General features: G+C 48.3%; 1 protein-coding gene across 3 annotated transcripts; it reads right to left on the reverse strand.

The window, feature by feature from the left end:
- Positions 1-308: 308 nt before the first annotated feature.
- MRPS18A (mitochondrial ribosomal protein S18A) lies at positions 309-16,974 on the reverse strand. 3 transcript variants are annotated; one of them, XM_003986177.4, is made up of 6 exons: positions 16,816-16,973; positions 9,199-9,230; positions 6,707-6,814; positions 3,911-4,034; positions 3,602-3,671; positions 309-673 (listed from the first exon to the last, which is right to left on the reverse strand). In XM_003986177.4, the coding sequence occupies exons 1-6, from the start codon at positions 16,925-16,927 to the stop codon at positions 529-531; spliced, it is 591 nt and encodes a 196-aa protein (XP_003986226.2). In that variant the 5' UTR covers positions 16,928-16,973; the 3' UTR covers positions 309-528. The 3 variants fall into 3 exon arrangements, with proteins under 3 accessions (XP_003986226.2, XP_006931812.1, XP_019686203.1); XM_006931750.3 differs by having other exon boundaries at positions 611-673; positions 3,602-3,732; positions 16,816-16,974; XM_019830644.2 differs by lacking the exons at positions 309-673; positions 3,602-3,671; positions 3,911-4,034 and adding exons at positions 4,550-4,851; positions 5,317-5,378 and having other exon boundaries at positions 16,816-16,974.
- Positions 16,975-21,143: the final 4,169 nt, after the last annotated feature.

The following is a 21,143-nucleotide window of genomic DNA, read 5'->3' on the forward strand; positions in this document are numbered from 1 at the left end:
GGAATGTGCCAACGAGGGAGGGGGAGGGAGAGAGAGAGAGAGGAGAGGAGAGAGAGATGGAGAGATGATGGTGGGTGGAAACTACTGGGAGTGGGGGAGGGGAGGGGACAGCCAGGAGCCTTCCGAGGAAGGCAGCTCAACTTATTTCCTCGAAGCCCTGCAGGGTGAAGAGCTGAAGGCGGTCAACACAGGGCTAGGGAACCATCTTGGCCTATCACAAGGGATTAGTGACTCGACGTTCAGTAACTGGCTAGAAATGGGTTCAAGGCCCCTGCACTTCCCAGGCAGTGAGCACACATAACCAGTGGTGGAGTCCATGAGCCTGGTTTATGATATGCTTTTTTGGGAGAACTGCCAGTTATAGGACCACAACTGCTGCTCAGGGACCCCGCCACCCTCCCAGTGCTGTCACCAGGCAGGGTGAGGGCACTGAAGTTGGTCCATTGCCTCCTGTGCCTGCCGTGCCCATTGGAGGAGCTGGGCCAGAGTACAGGAGCTCTGGTCACGTTCTCAGGAAGCTCTGCCCCGTCAGTGATACAGCACCAAAGGCTTTCTTGAGTAGGAGATGTTGTCTTTCAGGAGGGGTGACCCCACAGCCATGCGCACTTTGTTCCAGCGGTGGCCTTTATTATAGATGGGCTTGACGGAGCGGGGAGACCAGCGGGTCAGGTACCTGTGGAGGGAGGGTAGGGAGGTGGCTGTGAGGGCAGTGGCCCATGCTAGAGCTGGGAGAGTGGGTACTGTCTCCTCAGGCCAGAGCCTTTCACCAGTTTCTCTTCTTGAGGAGCAGGGGCTTTTCCTGGGAGCAATGACTGAGTGTGCTGTAAACAGATGGGCTGGGCTCTTGCTGCCTCAAGTGTGTGTGGCCAGGGTCAGGCAGCCCAGGGCCACGCGCTCCCTTGATCTTTATGAGTTGTCAGTGTTTGTGTGTATACTTGCTGGGGGAGGAGGCGGGGGAAGAGGTTGCCCAGAGAGCAGATCATTCCTCTCTGGCCTCAGTCATGGGGAGAGGAGAGGCTGATGTAAGGCCTGGAGGAATCCTTCCCTCTTCCCCACTTGGCTCCCTCTGCCAACCCAGCCTTCCGGGAGCTCCCTTGGGCAGCCATACTGGTGTAGGACCCTTGCCCCTCACCCAACCCATGATGGGAGTCAAGGGTGAGGGCCTGTGGCACAGACCTAGCCCAGGAAGCTTCCTGTAAGCAGGAGGGGGGTGGGGAAAGATGGCTGCCGCCCACAGTCCTTTGGCCTCCTTTGGGGATGGCCAGGGCCCTGACAGTTCCCGGAAAAGTGGCTCATGCCGGCTGGGACTGGGGTTTACTCCATCCAGAATGAAACCTGGATCTTGTCCAGAGAGGCCCACCCTTCGTCCTGAAAGCTCAGCTATGGCAAAGCCAGGCTCCTCCCCTGCCTCCACTCGAGGCTGGGGCTCAACCCAGCCACCTCTAGAGACCCTCATATGAGAAACTTTTTCATTAAAAAAAATTAATCACCTTGGTTGAAAATTTTTGGATAAAACTGGAAAAAAAAAAAAAAAAAAAGATTGCTGATTTATACATTTCAGCTGAACTCCCCCGGACCTTGGTTTCCTGCTCTTAGCCTCGTGCAAAGGGATCAGCTCTGAGAGGAAGTAAAAAGCTGTGGGAAGTGCTGGCCTACACTCCAAGTATGGGCAGGGAGGGAAGGGCTCTCCAGTATACTGTCAATGTCAGTGCCCCCATCAGGGAGACTTCTGTGTAGTAGGTGGGGCCCAGGGATGGCCTGTCTATGGCTGGTGGTGCTGGGACAGCAGAAGAGTAAAGGTAAAGGGAGGGGAACACCCGGCAGGTCCCCGAGCTGCCATCTCCCAGTTTTCAGAAGGGGTGAAGAGATGTAGTATGGGAACAGGCTCCCCAAAAGGAATGCTCATTGGGATCAAGGACCCCAGAAAATCTTGAGGCTGACCAGGTTCTTCAGAGCTGCTACCCTAAGGCCGTTTTCCCCCTGCCCTGGAGAGACCAGCAGGAAGCCGGGCTTTGGCTAGCCCTGGGCCTGATGCCTGTGCCACATAGAACAGCCAGCTGGCAGGGGGGAGTGCCTAGGTGGCCTCCAGTTAGCTCTCTGGGGAACACTCCAGCTTTAGGAAGAACTGAGGCTCCTTTCTATCTCTCCTGAAGGGGCCAGGGAAGAGGGAAGTATAGCTCCCCAGGGCCCAGCAGAGCCTGGGCCAGTATATGACAGCTCAAGGACCTCTGGATGGAATCATAAAGTCCCTTGCAAGGGAATCAAACTCCCTCGTAGTCAGGACTTCCCCTCCCCCCCCCCCCCCAGAGTGGCCTTTTGCAACTCAAGAGCCCCCACACATCATCAATCCCGTGTCACGTTAAAGGACACCGGATATATGGGAGGGAGCCTGGCCTTGCTTCAAAGGCCTGAGGGCAGGATGGATTGTGTCCTCAGGCCGGCTGCTGTCTCTTTACAAGTCAGAAGGGAGGGTAGGCTCAACCCCCAAATGGTCCAGGAAAGGCAGGAAGAGGTTAATATGATCTGCTCCCCCAGGGCTGCGGGCAAATGACACAGCTAGCAACGTGGGAGGTACAGGTGGAGATGGGCATGGGGCCAGGGTGCTGGTGAGGTGTCAGTGAAGACCCAGCTCTGGCCCTGCATCCCCGGTCCGCTGCCTGGCCTCCCACCTTCTGTGTCTGCCATTTTGTTGGGGATCAGCCTTAGAGGTTCGCTGTGGGTGCGGTGTCTTGCTCTGCTTCAACCATCTTTGGTCCCCTACAGACAGCAGTTATAGTAGCAGCTGGACAGACTGCGGAGGGCAGGGGCTGCTGATGGGGGGGGGGGGGGGGGGACAAGAAGGAAGACCAAAATCAAATTTATAAACCCAGATCTACTCTCAACAAGGGGGTATTACAGATCTAGGAAGACATGAGTATGGTAAAGGAGCTGTCTGGGAGTGTGAGACAGGAATGTGTTTCTATACCAGAGGGGGCCACCCTGCTTAGGCTGAAAGGCAGACTGATTGATTCCAGGATCTAGGGGCCTTCCTCTCCTCTACATAAGCTCAGGACCTCCCAGGCTGCCATGAACAGCCTTGCAGGTTAACTGTAGGACTCTAGGGAGCGCCATTTGCAATCTGGTCTATGTGGATGCTAAAGCTCTGTAGTGTAGGACATGCACAGTGGCCCTACCCCAAAGAGCCCTCCCATTTCTAAGGCCTCATTTTGCCCTTTAGTAACCCTAGTGCTGGGATACCGAAGTTTGTAGAAGTGCTCTGACATTCCCATAGCAACTCGTATGATGTCATAAACAGGGGATTAGCACATTCTAATGCCCAACCAGCAGACCTTCTTACCCTCTTTGCCCCTATGCTAAGTGCCCAGCTGGGGAGGGAAGAGGAGAGAGGCTGAGGCCAGCAGGGGAGGCTCACAGAAGTGTGCACGGCGTCAACCGTGGCGGCGGTGGGTGCTCATGCTGGGAGGGATGGAACGGACAGCCAAGCAGCCCTCTAGCTTTCAGAGCTGTGGGACGAGCTCCAGTAAATGGCTTCCCCAGTGGAATACAGTGAGAGCCGAGGGCCTGCCAAATGCTCCTGGTGCTGACACCCAGGTTTGCTTACCGATTGAGCTGGGGTTTGCTCTTCGGAACAAATCCTTCAGGAAGCCGAGGCCTGTGATTTGGGAACAGACCTGAGTGGAAGCAAGAGCACATGTGGGATGGTCTTGTAGCTCCCTTTGCAGCTCTCGGGTGCTAGAGGGAAAGCCCAGGGGGGCAGGAAGTTGGCACCAGGTGGCGGGTATAATGAAGACTCTGGATGTCCATTTCTCTTCCAGGAGGGGCTGGAACATGGGGTGGCCAGCGAGGGGTGGGATCGGGGGGATGGCACCTACAGCCCTCTGCCCCTCTTAGCCCCGAGAGGGCATTCTACCTGCCCGGTGTGCCATCTTCACACACTCCTCAATCTTGCGGTGCTCCTCCTGGCACAAGCCTGTGATCCTTCGAGGCAGCATGCCCCCGCAAGGCCGGATGAACTGACTGAGCAGCAGAACATCCTGGTGGAAAGGGAAAACTGCAGACACTCAGCTGGTAGGTGTTTGATATAGGGAACCAGGGCCTTGTGGCCTACAGGGGAGGCCGTCCCACCCCAGCACTCCAGGGGGTTGAGGTCTCCCTCAGGAACCAACCTGATACCACACCTTCTATATAGAGCTTTGCACACTGTTCCACCTTTACCCTAACAAAAGTTAAATCCCAACTTGATAAGATTTTCCAACCCATAACCAACTCCAAAGGCTCTCAGCTCCTCCATAAGAATCTTTGATAGATTAGAAAACAAACTCTTCAAGAAGGGTTAATCTCGGGGCACCTGGGTGGCTCAATTTGTTGAGCATTGGACTCTGGATTCAGCTCAGGTCATGATCTTACGGTTTGTGAGACTGAGCCCCATGTTGGGTTCTGTGCTGAGCGTGGAGCCTGCTTAAGATTTTCTCTCTCCCTCTGCCCTCCCCTGCTTGCTCTTAAAAAAAAAAAAAAAAAAAAGTGCATTAATCTTTCGAGCACCAGCAGCATCTTTTCTGGTAATGAAACGTCTATTATTCTCCTTGGGTGAGATAGGGGGCACGTCACAGATTTCCACACAAGAGGGAAAGTGGGAAAATGGGTACCATTTCTACCCCAAAGCCTACATGCCATGGGACCAGAATACACACAGACCGCCCCTCCAACCTATGCTCTTCCCTTGGAAGTGCGAGGCAGCATATGAGCCGAGTGGGAGGGGACCACGGTTGTGAAGTTGAATGCCACATCTTCTTAAGCCCCCTGTGAGCAGATGTGAATGGATCCTCAGGCTTCCTTTGGACTGTGAGACCGCTTTGGACAAGTGAAGGAAACAAGGACAAACAGAGCCAAAATCAAGACCAGAGTTGAGTTCCCCTTCCAACTTTCAGAGGGTGGCTGAGGGGGTTAAATAAAAGCTATTACTTCCCGATGGAGATGGCAGCCCCGCCCACCTGAGGGGCCTGGCATGCCAGTCTCAGCAGTCATGTTCCACAAACGGACTTGCTGCCCTGGCAGGCGCCTCACTGTATAACCGCAGATTTGTTTTAATCACTGGACAGCTCCTCAGGGACCCGAGCCCCCAATTCCCACCCCTGTAATCTTTAGAATCTGGTGAAAAGAACTTGGATTAGATTATCCAGGACTAATAAACTGGGCCCACAGCCCCAGCCCCCCCCCCTCACTGCAGGCTGCCAAGCAAGCCGACAGCTTTGTGCAGCTCAGGCTAACATTGTCCTGAGTGGAAAGGGGTAAAAGGAAAACAACTTTAGCCTTTACCTCGGAGGGGATTGGATTTCTTCTGCTGGATAAACACAGCCAAATCCATTTCCTGGAAACGGCTGGTAGAAAGAGTGCCCCATGGTGGTTAGGCAGGTGTGGGCTTCACTTCCCCATTTTCAGCTGGGATTCTAAGTATGGACACAACCCCACTAACTTCATGTCACAAGAAGCTGTCAACACTGCTCCGTGACCTGCAGGCTTCCGATTACTTCAGGCAGTTATGAGCAGAAGGGCCCGGGGCAGAGTGAAAGGAGCCCCCCTCCCTGCTGGGTGGCCCGGAGCCAAGGCTCCCGGCCCAGGAGATTAGTCGGGTCATTCTGTTCAGATCCCATGGGCATGTGGCCTCTCCTGCTCTTACCACCTGACCAGGATCTCTGCCCTTAGTCATCCCATTCCACAGAGGGGCACAGGGACAACTTGTAGGTCAAATTGGCCCAGAGCCTGAATCACCTGAAAGCTAAAAATAGGGTGCTTAATGTCACCAATAGAACTCTGAAGGACAAGTATGGATTTTTCTAGGGCTGCGTCCCTTCCCCCAAGACCTCCCTGTTTCTAGAGAGGATGGCAAACAGCAGTCAGGATAGTAGGCTCTGCCTGGGTTTTGTATCCCTAGAGTTTATATCCTGGCTCTGATACTAGCTGGGTGAACTGAGGCAAATTCATCAACTTTTTCATGCCTCGAATTTCCTCATCTAGAAAACAAGGGTGAAAAAAATACCTATTTCACAGGGATATTGTGAAAGCTAAGTGAATTAAGACATGTAAATGCTTACAACAGTGCCTGACATGGAGCCTGCACTCAGTGCGGGTTACATCTTGTTGTTATTCACCATTATCACCTTTCCGTGGAGACAACAGCTCTAGAAGAGCTGGAGCGAACATGAGCCTTTATAGCTTTGTATGGAAAGAGACAGTAATGTGTCCCCAGAGCATAGTGAGGACTCTCCAAATATACCCTCCTAAGAAAAGGCAAAAAGTCAAATCTAGATCCTGATTTCATCCCCTTGGGAACACGCCCTGCAAGACTGGGTTACAGGGCCCTGGTGGTCTGAACTGTATGCAACCAGACCATGATCTAAGTTAGTGACTCTCAACCCTGGCTACACATTAGGATCACCCTGGGAGCTTTAAAAAATCATGATGGCCAGGCTCCACCCCAGACCAATGGAATCAGTGTCTGGGGCGGGGCTGGTTTTTTTTTTTTTTTTAAGCTCCCTGGCACAGCCAGGGTTGAGAGCCATTGAACAAAATGCTCCTGTCTTTGGTGGCTCCATGAGATGCAGTGGCTGGCGGGTCGGGTTGGGGTTGGGGAGTGGGGATGCTGCTTAAGTGAACCAGGGACCATGACCTCCATGACATGCATAACCGAGTGTCTGAGTAGACTCACCTCATAGCCATACTTGTGTTTCAGGTTCCACCGGCAGATGGGGCACTGGCCAGTGGGGTTAGGGGGGTTTGGACTTTCCTTGGGAGTCCCTGTCATCCGGCCTTCAATCTAGGAGGCAGAGAAAGAGAGCCAGTGAGGAGAAGGCCACATGGGGCTTCAGATCCTTGAGCAACCCCCAAAATGGTGAGCTGCTGGGGAAAGTTCATCTCTGGGGACCTGTGGGAGCGGCTGATAGGTCTCTCCACCCGAACTGTGCTGGTGGTTCTGCAGCTTTTGTATACTGGGCCTTAGGAGTGGCCAGAGACACACGGTGGCATGTAAGAGTAGTGGCAATTAGACTTAATGTTGATGGCAAGAGGGAGGGGTTTGCTTTATCAGCTGAACACCATCTTCCCTTCCTCAAACAAAACAAAGCAAAAGAAAACACCAGAACATCATGTTTCGTGCTTTGGGAAAAAGTAATAAATGCATATGCTAAGAAGTTTCAAACTGTGCAGGGATACACAGTTAAAAGGAAGTCTTCCTCCCATCCCACATATCCTTCTCAGAGGAAAGTGCCATTTCCAGTTTCATCTTACAGAGGTAAGTCTATGCCAGTGGTTCTCCACCAGGCAGGATTTTGTCCCCCAGGGGATGTGGGACAACGTCTGAGACATTTTAGATTGCCACAGCTGGGGGATGGGGTGCTACTGGCATCTAGCTGGGAAGCTGCTAACTGTGCTACAAGGCACAGAACAGCCCCCACAACAGATTCAGCCAGCCCCAAATGCCAACAGCACTGAGGCTGAGAAAGCCTGATCTATGCCTCTACAAGCAGGTATCGTGTACCCTCCTGCTTTTTCTCTCTCTTTTTAAAACACACGTGGGAAGATACACTCCCCCGCCTTCCTCCTTGCTTTCATCATTTTGGATGCCACCTTTCAAATCCTGCTGAGGCCACGTGTGCAATGACCTCCGCCATTGCTGCTGTATCCTGTGACACAGCCTTGGAATTAATAAGCCAATGATCTGGGAGGCAGCTCTGATTACAAGAGGGGGAGTTTAGAAAACCTTGCTGATTGAGGCCATGGATTATGAGAGCGAGGCTGGGCTCTGGGAGGAAAGCAATACTGTCTCCTGGGGGAGAACTGGCAAAAGGGAAAGGGGGTTGGATGCAATGCAAGGCTGTGCGGGCACTGCTACCTAACTTTCTACCAAGGCTACCACAGCCATGCCAGAAATGGAGAAGTGCATTGGGGAAAACGTGGAGACGCATGGTAGGTCTTGGGAGAAAGTTAAGGCGGACCTGACGGGGGAGAGAGCTAACATTTATTGACTCCCCACTGTATGCCTGGCTCTGTGCTAATGATGGTTCACATGTATCACCCCATTTCACCCCTATGACCTAGTGAGGGAAGCATCATAATATTATTTTATAGATGAAGACAGTGAGACCCAGAAAGTGAGCAGTACCCAAAGTTAGCCAGGGATCTCACAGTGCCACAATGTCTCCACGTTTATTTTGCAAATAGCAAATTCACGCTCCATATGGAAAAACACTCCATATTCAAAGGTCAGATATATTTTTCTCCACCAGCATGGAGTTTCTAGGGTGAATGCTTGTTTTTGGCTTTGAATAAGGGAACCAAAAGAGGTGCTCAGAGGGGTGGGAGCCCCCTAAAAAGAACTGTTTTGAGGTTAACCAGTGAAAAGCTGGAGGAAGTATTCTGGGGAAGACCCAAAGAGGGAACCCAAAGAGGGCTTGTCCTGGGGATAAGACTGCCTTGAGGAGGATCAAGCGTGGCTGGCTGCCAGAAGGGTTAAATCCCTGGTTGACATGGAAGTTAGAGGCTTCTGGGAGCTCTGTGGAGTAGTTGAGGGTTTCTTGGAAGCATGGCAGGCCATGTGAAAACAACGTTGTCTTTTAGGGATTATAGGATAATCTAGGCCCCATGACTCCCCGAGGAAGGGAGGTGAGATGGGCCCACTGAGGGAAAGGGGGGAGTAGGTGGATGAAGAATCATTCTAACTACTTAACCAAAAGACAAGCCAGCGCACTAGCTAGAGAGCCCAGGGCCCAGACAGTGTCACCTTTTAACTGTGTCACTTAAGAAGTAGCTTGGTCATTCTAGGCAGGAAAGAAAGGGACTGAGATCCAGGCTCCCCACCATGGGCCAGCTTATTTGGGCTTTCCAGTCTCACCACTGCCTTAGTTTCCCCTTTAGAAAACTGATTAATCACCCACCAAAGAACGTATCAACAAAGACCTCTGAGACCTTGTCATACAAAATGCCACTTTAATCAAATAACAGAGGCCTCAGTCCAGGCACAGTGACCGTTTCTGATTCAACCACTACAGTGCACAGCTTGAAAAATGGTAGACTGTGGGATTCATGATGACAGAGGGAGCTGCTCCTGAAGCCAGGAGTCCAGTTTGGGCCTCCGTCCATCTGTCCCTCCCAGGCAGCTACAAGCATTAAAGAGGCTGTAGTGGCCAGCTCAATGATACTTACTATAGTTGTCTTCCCTTCTTGGATCTCCACCACTACAGAGATAAAGGGGAAAAATTAGGTCAGCCATTTAATAAGGAACAGGGAGTTTCAAATAATAGCTCAAATTCTACACATGCAGAAAAACGGAGCTTTCAGTCTGCACTCTCCCACTATCCCCACCTGGAAGAGAAAAGGGTACAGGGTTCACCTCCAAGTGCCAAGGCTCTATGCCCTTGAGGCTAGGTGGGGACAAGCCTAGGTCCCCAAGTAATATCATCTCTCTGGGATTAAGGGTCTCCACATTGTTTTTGTTGTTCTGAGCCAAAATTCATCTTGGTTCTAAACCAGGGGAATTGGCAAGATCCTACCCTACCATGCCTAGCGATGTGACCTCAGAGGTGAGGTGGGGGTGGGGACAGAAGCATCTAAAAGGTCTTCAAAAGTACCTACTGCATGTGTCCTTTCATGACAAGAATCAGACAAACATGGCTTCTGACCCTGACGTTTCAGACACAGGACTGAACTAATGCTGTGCCAGCGGCCCCACAGCAGACAAGCAGATGGCACTCCCAGAACTCAGCCTGGGAAGCCGGGTTACAGCTGTATGAGGCAGCGGTGTGACTTAACTCCTCTGTCCTTCTCCACTCCTCTCCTGCAGGGTTGCACCTTTGCTGCATGTACACTGGAGAGGGTGGGGGGGGGAGAGGGCCCTGCAGATGCTGGTCCAGGCTGAGTTTTCAGGAGAGCACTGCAATTCCAGACAGAGCTCTCCACCTGTTAAGGTCTGAGGCAGTCAGAAGAAAACTCGAGGGCAAGACAGTAAGTCACACACACACCATCAGGCTGTATGTATTTACTCCTGGTGTACTCAACCAGGATGCAGAATGACAACTTCAACAATATTCAAAGAAGAACCAAGCCCATGGTGCATGTTCGGCAAACATGATCAAACAAAGTTCTTGGAGGGGCGCCTGGGTGGCTCAGTCGGTTAAGCCTCCGACTTCTTCGGCTCAGGTCATGATCTCGTGGTTCAGGAGTTCAAGCCCCGCATCGGGCTCTGTGCTGACAGGTCGGCACCTGGAGCCTGCTTTGGATTCTGTGTCTCCCTCTCTCTGCCCCTTCCCTGCTCACACTGTCTCTCTCTCAAAAATAAACAAACATTAAAAAAAAAAAAATTAAAAAAAAGTTCTTGGAGATTCTTCCTTGTTCTCCCAGTTTCTTTAGAAAGAGAGAAACCATTGCCATTAGCATAGGAACTGGTACACAGCACATGCTCAATAAATGCTAGCTAGCATCAAGACCACGAAGTACTTGTCATGGTTCCCTTCTGGCTGCTAATTACTGTCACTGAAAACTTTGGTCCACTTAGCTAGACTGCAAATTGTCTCCCTAAATACTAAAACTGGATTTTAACCGCAGCTTGGCTACCATAATGAGTTTTACTCAGCTTCAGCCAAGGCAAGGAGTAGTGCAGATTAGAGAGAGCCTAAGGTTGTTCTTCATGTTAAGAATCTAGTGAAGGGTCGCTTGGGTGGCTCAGTCGGTTAAGTGTCCGACTTCGGCTCAGGTCATGATCTTGCGGTTGGCGGGTTTGAGCCCGACACCAGGCTCTGTGCTGACAGCTCAGATCCTGGAGCCTGCTTCAGGTTCTGTGTCTCCCTCTCTCTCTCTCCCCCTCCCCCACTCCTGCTCTGTCTCTCTCAAAAATAAACATTAAAAAAAAAATCTAGTGAAAATTATGGATCTTTTCCTGGAAACACGCTGATGAGCATACAATCAGACGTAGACTTCAGGAGGCTCAGACCCCTGAAGCTGTGTACCCAAATGGTAATGCTGTTTTCATTCAGTGGTGGGAATTTATTCTCTTTATGCCTGTCCGTATTTTCTAAAGTTTCTAAAATAAACACGTACTGCTTTTGCAATAAATAATAAACAAGAAAAAGAGAGAAAGAGAATGTCTAAGAAAAAAATGAGGCAATTCTAACTCAACTGGAGGCCCAGGGCAGCATCTGTGATCACTGAGTTCTGTGACCAACACCTAATTGGACACAGACTGTCTGGAATTGTCCCCCATTTGTTTTTTGGGCAAGACCATTCAGAAAGACTCATTACTCCAAAACGACCAACCTGAGAGCCCCTCAATGTTCCCGCTCCAGATACACAAAGAAGTAATGATGGCCAGAAAGGCCCTGAGGCTTCCTCCAGAACACTGTAGTTACTAATCCATTCAAAGACAAACTAGTTTTCTCCCTGTAAAAGAAAATGCGTCACCCCACACACGGATCTACTTGTTCAGAACAGAGACCAGCCTAAGCGGGATGTGGGTGAGACTCAGACTGATGCTCAGTCAGGAGGCCAGCACAGCTGCAGGGAGACGGTCACTGGAACGTGTCAATGTACAAACGCGGGGGGAGCAGAAAAAGGACTCAGCCCCAGCTCAGCAGGGCTTCCAGGCGCCCCGGAAACTTTGCAAAAACCAACTTGGGAGAGGGGCAGAGAGCAACCAAATCTAAGCAGCAACAGGTGAGGGGCAAGTTTTTAATAATCCCGGTAGGAAACAAAAGGAGAGACACATTCTGGTACACTCAAGCCAGCAGGAGAACGATGTCTTGAAACATGAAGCGGATAAACATGTGGTTCCCCTCTCTGTGGAGGCACTTGGGTCCTAACCATGAGGTAAACAAATCTAACAGAACACACATCACTCCCGGCAGAGTACCAAACCCTGAAGTCATCTCATTGGCCCCTGGAAGAGAGATCAAAAGCCTGTGGCCAGCTCCCCACACAGCAACCCTGAGCCAGTGAATCATCTTACTATAATCCAGTGGGTAAAACAATAGGCAGATGCTTATCTTATGCAGACAACTTGTCAAACCAGAAGGAATGACCCGAGAACTCTTGCAGGATTGAGAGCGATCAGGGCTGTGTCTCAGTGCAGGGGCAGGAGGCCTGGCTGGAGCCTGAAGAGGCCCCTAGCAGATTTTAAGCCTCTGAAAACAGGAGATAGGAATCAAAATAGTATTGATTTTCAGTGTGCATACAAAAACAAGTCAAAACCAAACAAACCCTAAGATCCATTTTGTCCCTGACCTCCTGTCCGTTCAAGATGGGGATGGCCATGAAAAGCTGGACTAAGAAGTTCAGGTACTAACGGAAAACTTGTTTAGAAAAAGATGGAATCACCCTTGTGCTCTGAGGTGTGGCTATTATCAAGTAAACTAAGGAAAGACATGAAGCAGTTTTCTAAACTGGAATTAGGGGTCGAATCTTCTAAGATAGGCACTTCTCATACACATCAAATCATCCGTCCCATGTGAGTGAGGCAACACAAGTCGCTGAGCACCTGTGGAGGGTACAGCCCTGCTCTACCTACTGTGGAGAATTAGAACAGAACAGGAAGACAGTCTTTGGCCTAGAGGAGAAAAAGGAATGAAACCAAGTATGGGAACTTCACTACAATAAAAGTCCATGCCTTGTAAAGAGGTCCTTTGAGTACTTCAATAAATACTCGCCTAGGATGGAATCCAAGATAACTGAATTATAACAGTCGAGAGCAAACAGCGCTGTGGTGAGATTGCAGTGAACGCAGAAAGACCTTGATGGCCACATAAACACAGACACAGTGAACTGCGGCAGTATAAAGACTCAACTGTTTAGTAAAGTTGGAAGGAGGACCCATGAATGATGTGGAGGGCGCTGCCACAGCAAGTGCCCAGAGACCAAGTCCTTCTTGGACAGGATCCATGGAAACCAAGTCCCAAGCACAGTATTACAGAACGGAGTCACTGATGGCTAATAGGCGGCACTTACAAGTCTTAGGGCAGGGCCAGGGAGTCGAGTGGGGGTTTGGGATGTGTGGCAGCACTTCTGGCTATTGACTACTTTTCTCAAACTCCTTCCCCACTCCCTTTTGTTCATCTTTAGTTCTGTTACCAAAGTTTTCTTTTTCTTTTTTTTATTTTTTATTTATAGATTTTTTTTAAACGTTTTATTTATTTTTGAGACAGAGAGAAACAGAGCATGAACGGGGGAGGGGCAGAGAGAGAGGGAGACACAGAATCGGAAGCAGGCTCCAGGCTCCGAGCCATCAGCCCAGAGCCCGACGCGGGGCTCAAACCCACAGACCACGAGATCGTGACTTGAGCTGAAGTCGGACGCTTAACCGACTGAGCCACCCAGGTGCCCCTGTTACCAAAGTTTTCTGATTCCCTAATCACCTAGCCTGTTCTTTTCCCTTGGACCTCCGATGGGAATGTCCCTGTGTATTACACTTTACTATGCTTTTTCCACTAGCAGGCTACTCTGGACTATGTCCCTTCAAGTCTGGAAAGCCCCCAACTCACACACTCGTCTCTTAAAGCTTTTAGCTATAGAGATGTCCACTTGACATGCACATCCTTGTCTGAATTGCTAAGTCCTCCAGAAAACCCCTTAGCTAACTGGAAAAGATGAAGAAAATTCCCTCAGCCTTTACTCATTTCAACATACTCTGCACTGGTTTCTGATAGATGATTATTATTCATTCAGATAGTCACGTCTGTTTATTTTTCTTCTTTTAAATACATTTCCTTCCCACGGGGCGCCTGGGTGGCTCAGTCAGTTGAGTGCCCAACTCTAGGTTTCAGCTCAGGTCATGGTATCACGGTTTGTGGGGTTCGAGCCCTGCATTGGGCTCCATGCTGACAGTGCGGAGCCTCCTTGGGATTCTCTCTCACCTTCTCTCTCTCTGCCTCTCCCCCACTCGCTCTTTCTCTCAAAAATAAATAAACTTAAAATAAAAAAAAAATTTAAATACATTTCCTTCCCAAGAGTGATAAGGCAGGAATGAGATCTAACACAATCTTTCCCATAAAAAGTACTAATGGTCCTCGGTGAGTTAAGTGATGAGAGTTTTCACTGGGGGAGAACCACAGGGAAGCCCTTCTGTCGAGTAGCCCAGTGATATTAATGGTGGAGAGGGAAGAGTGCTGGCTCTACTTCGAGGCCATCACTTACTAGCTGTGTGATCTTGGGCAGCTACTGAACTCCTCTGGGCCAGATTTTCTCATTGTAAAAATGTCAGTAATATCCACCTGTAAGAACTGTTGAGAAGGGGGTGCCTGGGTGGCTCAGTCGGTTAAGTGTCCGACTTCGGCTCAGGTCATGATCTCATGGCTTGTGATTTAGAGCCCTGTGTCAGGCTCTGTGCTGACGGTCAGAGCCTGGAGCTTGCTTTGGGTTCTGTGTCTCCATCTCTCTCTGCTTCTTCCTTCTTGCACTCTGTCTCTGTCTCTCTCAAGAATAAACATTAAAAAAAAAAATTGAGAAGACTGAATAAATGTATGTGGAAAACCTAGCACAGTGCTTGCAGCAGGTTGCATACTAAACCACAATTTCCATTTTTATCTTTCTTCACTTTTGCTTTTTCCAGGATCTTTTTTGCTTTTTTTGTGTCCCTCTTATCAACCTTAAACCAGCAGCACAACTAACATTTCAGCCCAGGCTGTCCTTTGCTGGGGATGCCATCCTGTGCACTGGATGTTTCGCAGCATCCCTGGCCTCTACCCACCAAATGCCAGGACTACCAGTTGTGACAACCAAAAGTGTTTCTAGACATTGCCAAATGTTCCCTGGGGGACAAAACTACCCCTGGTTGAGAACCACTGCTTTAGCCTGAGAGTCTTTACAGGCAAGTGTTGGGTGTTCATGAACTCTGCCTATAATTAGGGAGTACTGTCTGATACTCTAAAAAGTAGGATGAGTATTTTCAGCAAAACACCCAGCTTCCTCCCCACAACTTTAAATAGTGTATCAAGACAAAGTGGTTTCATTTAAAGGCTTTGAAGACAGGTGGTTCTCAAGCAGAATAAAAAATATGGTAATGCCTTTATGTAAGGTCACATGATTCAATGATTTAGCTTTTAGGTCTGACGGCGAGTAACACCAAAGAGTTACCAACCCAGATATTTACGGAGAGAAAGAGTTCAAAGACCAATCTGATTATACAGTCCATCATTTCACAAAATCTCCAGCTGAAAAAATTTGAATCTCAATTACTCTTTTGTAAACAAACAAACAAACTCTGATCAGGAATCAGGAAACCCTGATTCCTCTCGTGCATTCTCTGGAAACATGGCAAAAAACTGTTTTCAACTTTCAATTTCACAATGGATATGTAAACAGCAGCTATTAGAGCCTGATGCTTGGTAGACACCCTCAAAAATCTTATGGGTATATGCTTATTGTGCAGCATGGGTAGAGATGAAACATCTTACCAAGTCCTTCTGTCATCAGCATGATCTCTTTGGTACCTTTCTTTATTAATGGATTAGTCTGAATTATGTTGTTCTTTCTAGTAAATGTTCCATTTTCCCTTCACAGCTAAGTTCTTCTAACATACCTATTTCTGTTTCTTCATGAGATCTCTCTTTGATTTCCCCAAACCGGGACCCCCCTCACCTCCCCTGAATCTGCGAGCTGGAGGCCAAGCCCAGCTAGCTGGGGCCAGGCCTACCAGGAGCCCGGTCTGCCACTGCTGTCTGAAAGCTAAAAAGAGACCCTTTCTGAGACAAATCCAATGGACGCTTCATTTGGTTCTTCTTTTTGGACTTTTCTGTTCCCTCTGACAATAAGGATTACCCTTTCCCTCTGGATACCTTTCAGCTTTGAAGGATACGCTGGCCAATAGTATGCCAGAATCTTAAAAAACAAAAACAAAAACCAGTTATCACTTCTTTTGCACGCCACTCCTCCTTTCCTGCTTCCAGCAATGCACAAAGGAAGGCTATGTCCCAAAAGACCTTTTCACGCTCTGCCAGTCCATCCTTTTTTTTACAAAGCCTGTTCAAGACACATTCCCCTCAGTAAAACTTTCAATTGGGTTTCTGTTTCTAGTAACCAAATCTCCCTATATTTAGTCATGTAAAAACTTGCATTTGTTGGAGCATATACATATCATCTCATTAGAACCTAACTTCTCAGGAAAGGGGCTGTATCTTTTCTTTTTCCAGACAGAATCCCTTGACAATTTGAAGTCCAGTACTTGGCCTTCTGTAAGCTCTCCGTTCAATGCTGGACGCAGGCTGCCTTTCCAGACTTAACGATTATAGAAAAGGAGAACCACCATGTAGCATGTGCCTGCTTCAGCTGATCGGTGGCTTTTCCACCTTAGCTTCCACTTCTCTGGGAGACTAGCGGCCAGGGCGGAAAAAGCCGCCATCAGAACACAGCATTTTCGGATGAGAAACTGGGGAGGGTAGCCACATGTCCTTCGCTCATGGTTCAGGGATTTTTTTTTTTTTTAAACGAGGGAGGCAGCAGCTGGGAGAATACGGAAATCAAAACTAACATGCAGACGTTTACCGAAAACTTTTCTGAACCCCGGGACAGGTTTCTTCCTGCCCTGCTAACTAAGCAGGCCTTTCTTTCCGTCCTCCCCCCCGTCCTCCCCTACTAGTGAGAACACTTGCGAGCAGTGGGAAGTCAAGATAATAGCCTCAGGGTCTGGAAAGTGTTTCCAAACACCCCCAGAGCGCCTGCATCTCCCGCGTTTCAGAACCGCGCTAAGGAAAGGGAGGGAGGGGCGTATGGAGGCTGAGGGAAGCAACCTCCCCCGCTCTTTCCCTCAACGTTGGAAGGTAGCCGGGACCCAGGACTCACCTTCCCTGAACCCGCGAGCTGGAGGCCGAGCCCAGCAGGTCGCGACTGGAGCAGCCAGGAGCCCTCGGAGCAGCCGTCCACAAGGATACACCAGCACATTGAGAGCCGCCATCTTGAAAATTAACGGTGACCGCTAGTGCACTTCCGCTTCCGGAACGGCGCGCGCGCAGCCGCAATGGTGAGCAGGAAGTGTGCGGCTGTGGGAGTCTCGCCCCGGTAGCCTTGAATTTCTAGCTTCCTCGCCTCTCCGGCTTGGGGCTAAGCCTGGAGCCCTGTGTGAAGTCTGAGTCATTCCGAGGGTCCTGGGCAGGTGTTCTAGTTCTCATATGCCAGTCCTCGAAGTCTCAAGGTCTCTTTCGTTCCCTGACAGGTTTTCGTTGTAAAATCACATACACTACACCTATTTCCTTAAAGCTTTTAAAATTCATATGCGGATTTTTTTGCTCCTTGTGGGTGGGGGTAGGCCTGTACAATAGAGGTTGAAATGGTTAGGACTCCGGTTCTGGAACATCAGGTATCAGGTAGATCTGGCATAGAATTAATTCCTCCCTTCTCCATCAATCTCTCCTCCAACCCCAATACACACTTGCCTTTCATTCTCCTATATTTAACACTTCCCTTTGGCCTCAGAGCCTTCGTATAGCTATTTCTTCTGCCTGCTCTTTGGCCCCCTGGTAAAACTCCTGCTTATTTCTCCTGCTCATAATTCACTTCCACATTAGAGTCTTCCTTAACAGGGATTACTGGCTCTCAGCGCTGGATAACTCCATTTTAGTACTTGGCACAGACGCGGTTTTACATCTATTTGTATAATATTGTCTCTCCACCAAACTGTAAGCTCCACGAAGGCAGGGATATTGTTTTGTTGTTGTTGTTGTTGTTGTTGTTGTTGTTTTGACTTCTATCTCCAGCAATTAGCGCAGTGCTGACACATAATAAATGCAATGTATAGTTGTTGAATAATGAATGAGTAGAATCTATTTTAGAGGGTTGCGAAGATTAGATAAGACCTAAGTGCTCAATAAACAGAAGCTAACTATAAGGCAGTTACTGAGATGGCCCACGTGCTAGGTACTTTACATAAGTTTGATGTACTTGCATAATGAGCAAGCTTGCAGTACTTAAACCACAACGGCCGGTTTTCTCTCTTTTGGATTTGCAGGATAAATAATATGCTCCCCTAGAGCTACATAAGAAACACACACAGCTCAATTCTTCCACTTGGTGGCTAGGATATTCCTCTCCCACTCTCCATAATTAACCTGAAAGGGGGATTTTATAGTTTTCCTACTCTGACTCATAAATGGGAGAACCAAGCTCATTAAATGGCAGAGCATGTTTCCTGACCAAGGGGAGGGAAGGAATCCATCTTCCAGTTGGGACTGTCACCCCTGGTGGACTAGGGAGATGCAGAACAGCTGCTCCATGGGGAGCTTGAGTGATACCACCATGGACAAGGAGAACAGTAGAAATGTGGCATTGGGTTACCATAAAACATTGCATTCGGCAAAGGCAGATCCTGGAGAGAAAGGTCCGTAAGAGTGAGTGAGACACATGGATTAGGAGTGGAGGAGAAGGTTTTGGTGGGGTGTATGTCGAAATGTCCTGGCCAGGATCAGGAAAGCCTTGGCCTCTCCCTATAACTTCCACATTTCTTCTGTATGTTGACCTTGAGCCCTTCCTGCTTGTACTGTTTCCCATTTCTTTTCTTTTTTTCTTTAAATCGTTATTTATTTTTGAGAGAGAGAGGGAGAGAGAGACAGAATACAAGTGGGGGAGGAACAGAGAGAGAGGGAAGGAGACACAGAATCTGAAGCAGGCTCCAGGCTCCGAGCTGTCAGCACAGAGCCCAACGCAGGGCTCGAACTCATGGACTGAGAGATCATGACCTGAGCTGATGTTAGACACTTAACCGACTGAGCCACCCAGGCATCCCTGTTTCCCATTTCTTTACAAGTCTCCAGCTTCTGGGGATCCAGTCACAACCAGGGCAGTAAGACAGCCCTGTCTTTGGGGCACAGTGAGCTAAAGTTTTTGAGTGCCAACCCTCTCCTCATTATCTTATCCTGACTTCTTATAATCAAATTTTATTTTAAAAAACAACTTGTGGGACACCTGGATGGCTCAGTTGGTTAAGCATCTGAATTTGACTTGGAACATGATCTCATGGTTCATGAGTTCAAGCCCTGCATCAGGCTCTGTGCTGACGGTGAAAGCCTGCTTAGGATTCTCTCCTTCCCCCTCCCCCCCCTCACACTCTCTATCTCTATCAAAATAAATATTTAAAAAACAAATTGTATTTAAAATTTTTTTTCAACGTTTATTTTTATTTTTGGGACAGAGAGAGACAGAGCATGAACAGGGGAAGGGCAGAGAGAGAGGGAGACACAGAATCAGAAAGGCTCCAGGCTCCGAGCCATCAGCTCAGAGCCTGACGCGGGGCTCGAACTCACGGACTGCGAGATCGTGACCTGGCTGAAGTTGGACGCTTAACCGACTGCGCCACCCAGGCGCCCCTAAATTGTATTTTATATAATGCTGAGTAATGTGATTATTATAGAAAAAATAAAACAGTAAGGTAAAAACGAAATACATATCACTCATAATCCAGAGATAAACATTATGTACATTTAGCAAAATGAAATAATACTTTTTTTGGTAATATATATATTTTTCTGAATCCATTTGTTATTAGTTGCTACATGAAAAAAAATTCTTTGAGACCCTATTTTGCTCAGGAGACTAGCTTAAATTTTTTTTTTAATTAAACAATAACCTGTATGAGAAAGTACACAAATTATCAGTGTGCAGCTTGATGAATTTTCACAAAGGGAATACACTACCCACACCAACAAGTAGAACATTGACAGCAGTTCATGGGGCACTTGGGTGGCTCAGTCGGTTCAGCGTCTGACTCTCGGTTTATGCTCAGGTCATGATCTCACAGTTTCATGAGTTTGAGTCCCATGCTGGGCTCTGCACTGATGGCACGGAGCCTGCTTGGGATTTTCTCTCTCCCTCTCTCTCTGCCCCTCCTCGGCTCACGTGTGCTCTCTCTCTCAAAATAAATAAACTAAAAAATAAAATAAAATAAAAGAACATTAATAGCAGTTCAGAAGACCCCTTGGTGTCCCCTTCCAGACACTATCCCCCCTTCAAGGGTAATCATTACCCTAACTTTTGGCATCATAAACTACTTTTTCCTGCATTTGAACTTGGTATGAACAGAATCTTACGTAACATGTACACTTTTGGGTCTGCTTTCATCTACTCACCAACAGCATATTTGTGAGATTAATCCCAAGTGTTATGTACACTTGTCATCTGTTCATTCTCATTGCTATATAATGTTCTACTGTGGTTATACTGTCCTTTATTCATCCTTTCTTTTGTTAATAGAATTTGGATAGTTTCCAGTTGGGACTACTGCAAAATGTGCTGTGATGAACATTCTTCTGTATGATTTTTGGTGAGCACAAGAACAAACTTCTCTCAGGAATAGATCTAGCAGTGGAACCGTTGGGTCATAGGGTGTGTATATACTTAGATACTAGATAGTGGATACTACCAAACACTTTATTCTGGTACCACTTGTGTATAAGAGTTCTAGTTGCTCCACTTCCTTATCGATATTTGATATTTTTTGTACTTTTCACCTTGGCCATTCTGGTGAGTATGTGGTAGGATTTCACTGGGCATTTAATTTACATTTCCCTTATGCCTAATGAAGACGAGTCACTTTTCATATGTTTGTAAGCCATTTAGATAGTTTCTTTTGTAAAATGTCTGTTCAAGTCTTTGGCCCATTTTGCATTAGGTTGCCCGTCTTTTTCTTCTTGGTTTGTACAAGTTCTTTGTATATTCTGGATGCTTGTTTTTTGTTGGCTATAAGTACTGCAAATGTCATCTTCCTTTCTGAGTTGCCTTCTATAGTATATTTTTCTGATAAGCAATATTAAAATTTTTTTAATACAGGGGTGCCTGGGTGGCTCAGTCAGTTGAGCGTCCGACTTCGGCTCAGGTCATGATCTTGCGGTCCGTGAGTTCGAGCCCCGCGTCAGGCTCTGTGCTGACAGCTTGGAGCTTGCTTTGGATTCTGTGTCTCCCTCTCTCTCTGTCCCTCCCCTGCTCATGCTCTGTCTCTCTCTCTCTGTCAAAAATAAATAAACATTAAAAAATTTTTTAATACAGTGTAATTTATCAGTTTTTTCTTTTGTAGTTGGCATTTTTGGTATTTTAAGTAGGTTCCATGCCCAACGTGGGGGTTTGAACTCATGACTCTGAGATCAAGAGTTGCACCCTCTACCAACTGAGCCAGCGAGGCCCCT

Source organism: Felis catus, chromosome B2 (assembly GCF_018350175.1).
Source record: "Felis catus isolate Fca126 chromosome B2, F.catus_Fca126_mat1.0, whole genome shotgun sequence".
In the NCBI taxonomy this organism is placed as follows: Eukaryota; Metazoa; Chordata; class Mammalia; order Carnivora; family Felidae; genus Felis; species Felis catus.

Bases quoted from the DNA above. Each gene is read 5' to 3' on its own strand.
- MRPS18A (XM_003986177.4), bottom strand. From the start codon at position 16,927: ATGGCGGCTCTCAATGTGCTGGTGTATCCTTGTGGACGGCTGCTCCGA. The intron at 4,035-6,706 runs GTGAGTCTACTC...CCTTTCCACCAG, and splicing joins AACACAAGTATGGCTATGAG to GATGTTCTGCTGCTCAGTCA. The intron at 3,672-3,910 runs GTAGAATGCCCT...GCTTCCACTCAG, and splicing joins GAAGATGGCACACCGGGCAG to GTCTGTTCCCAAATCACAGG.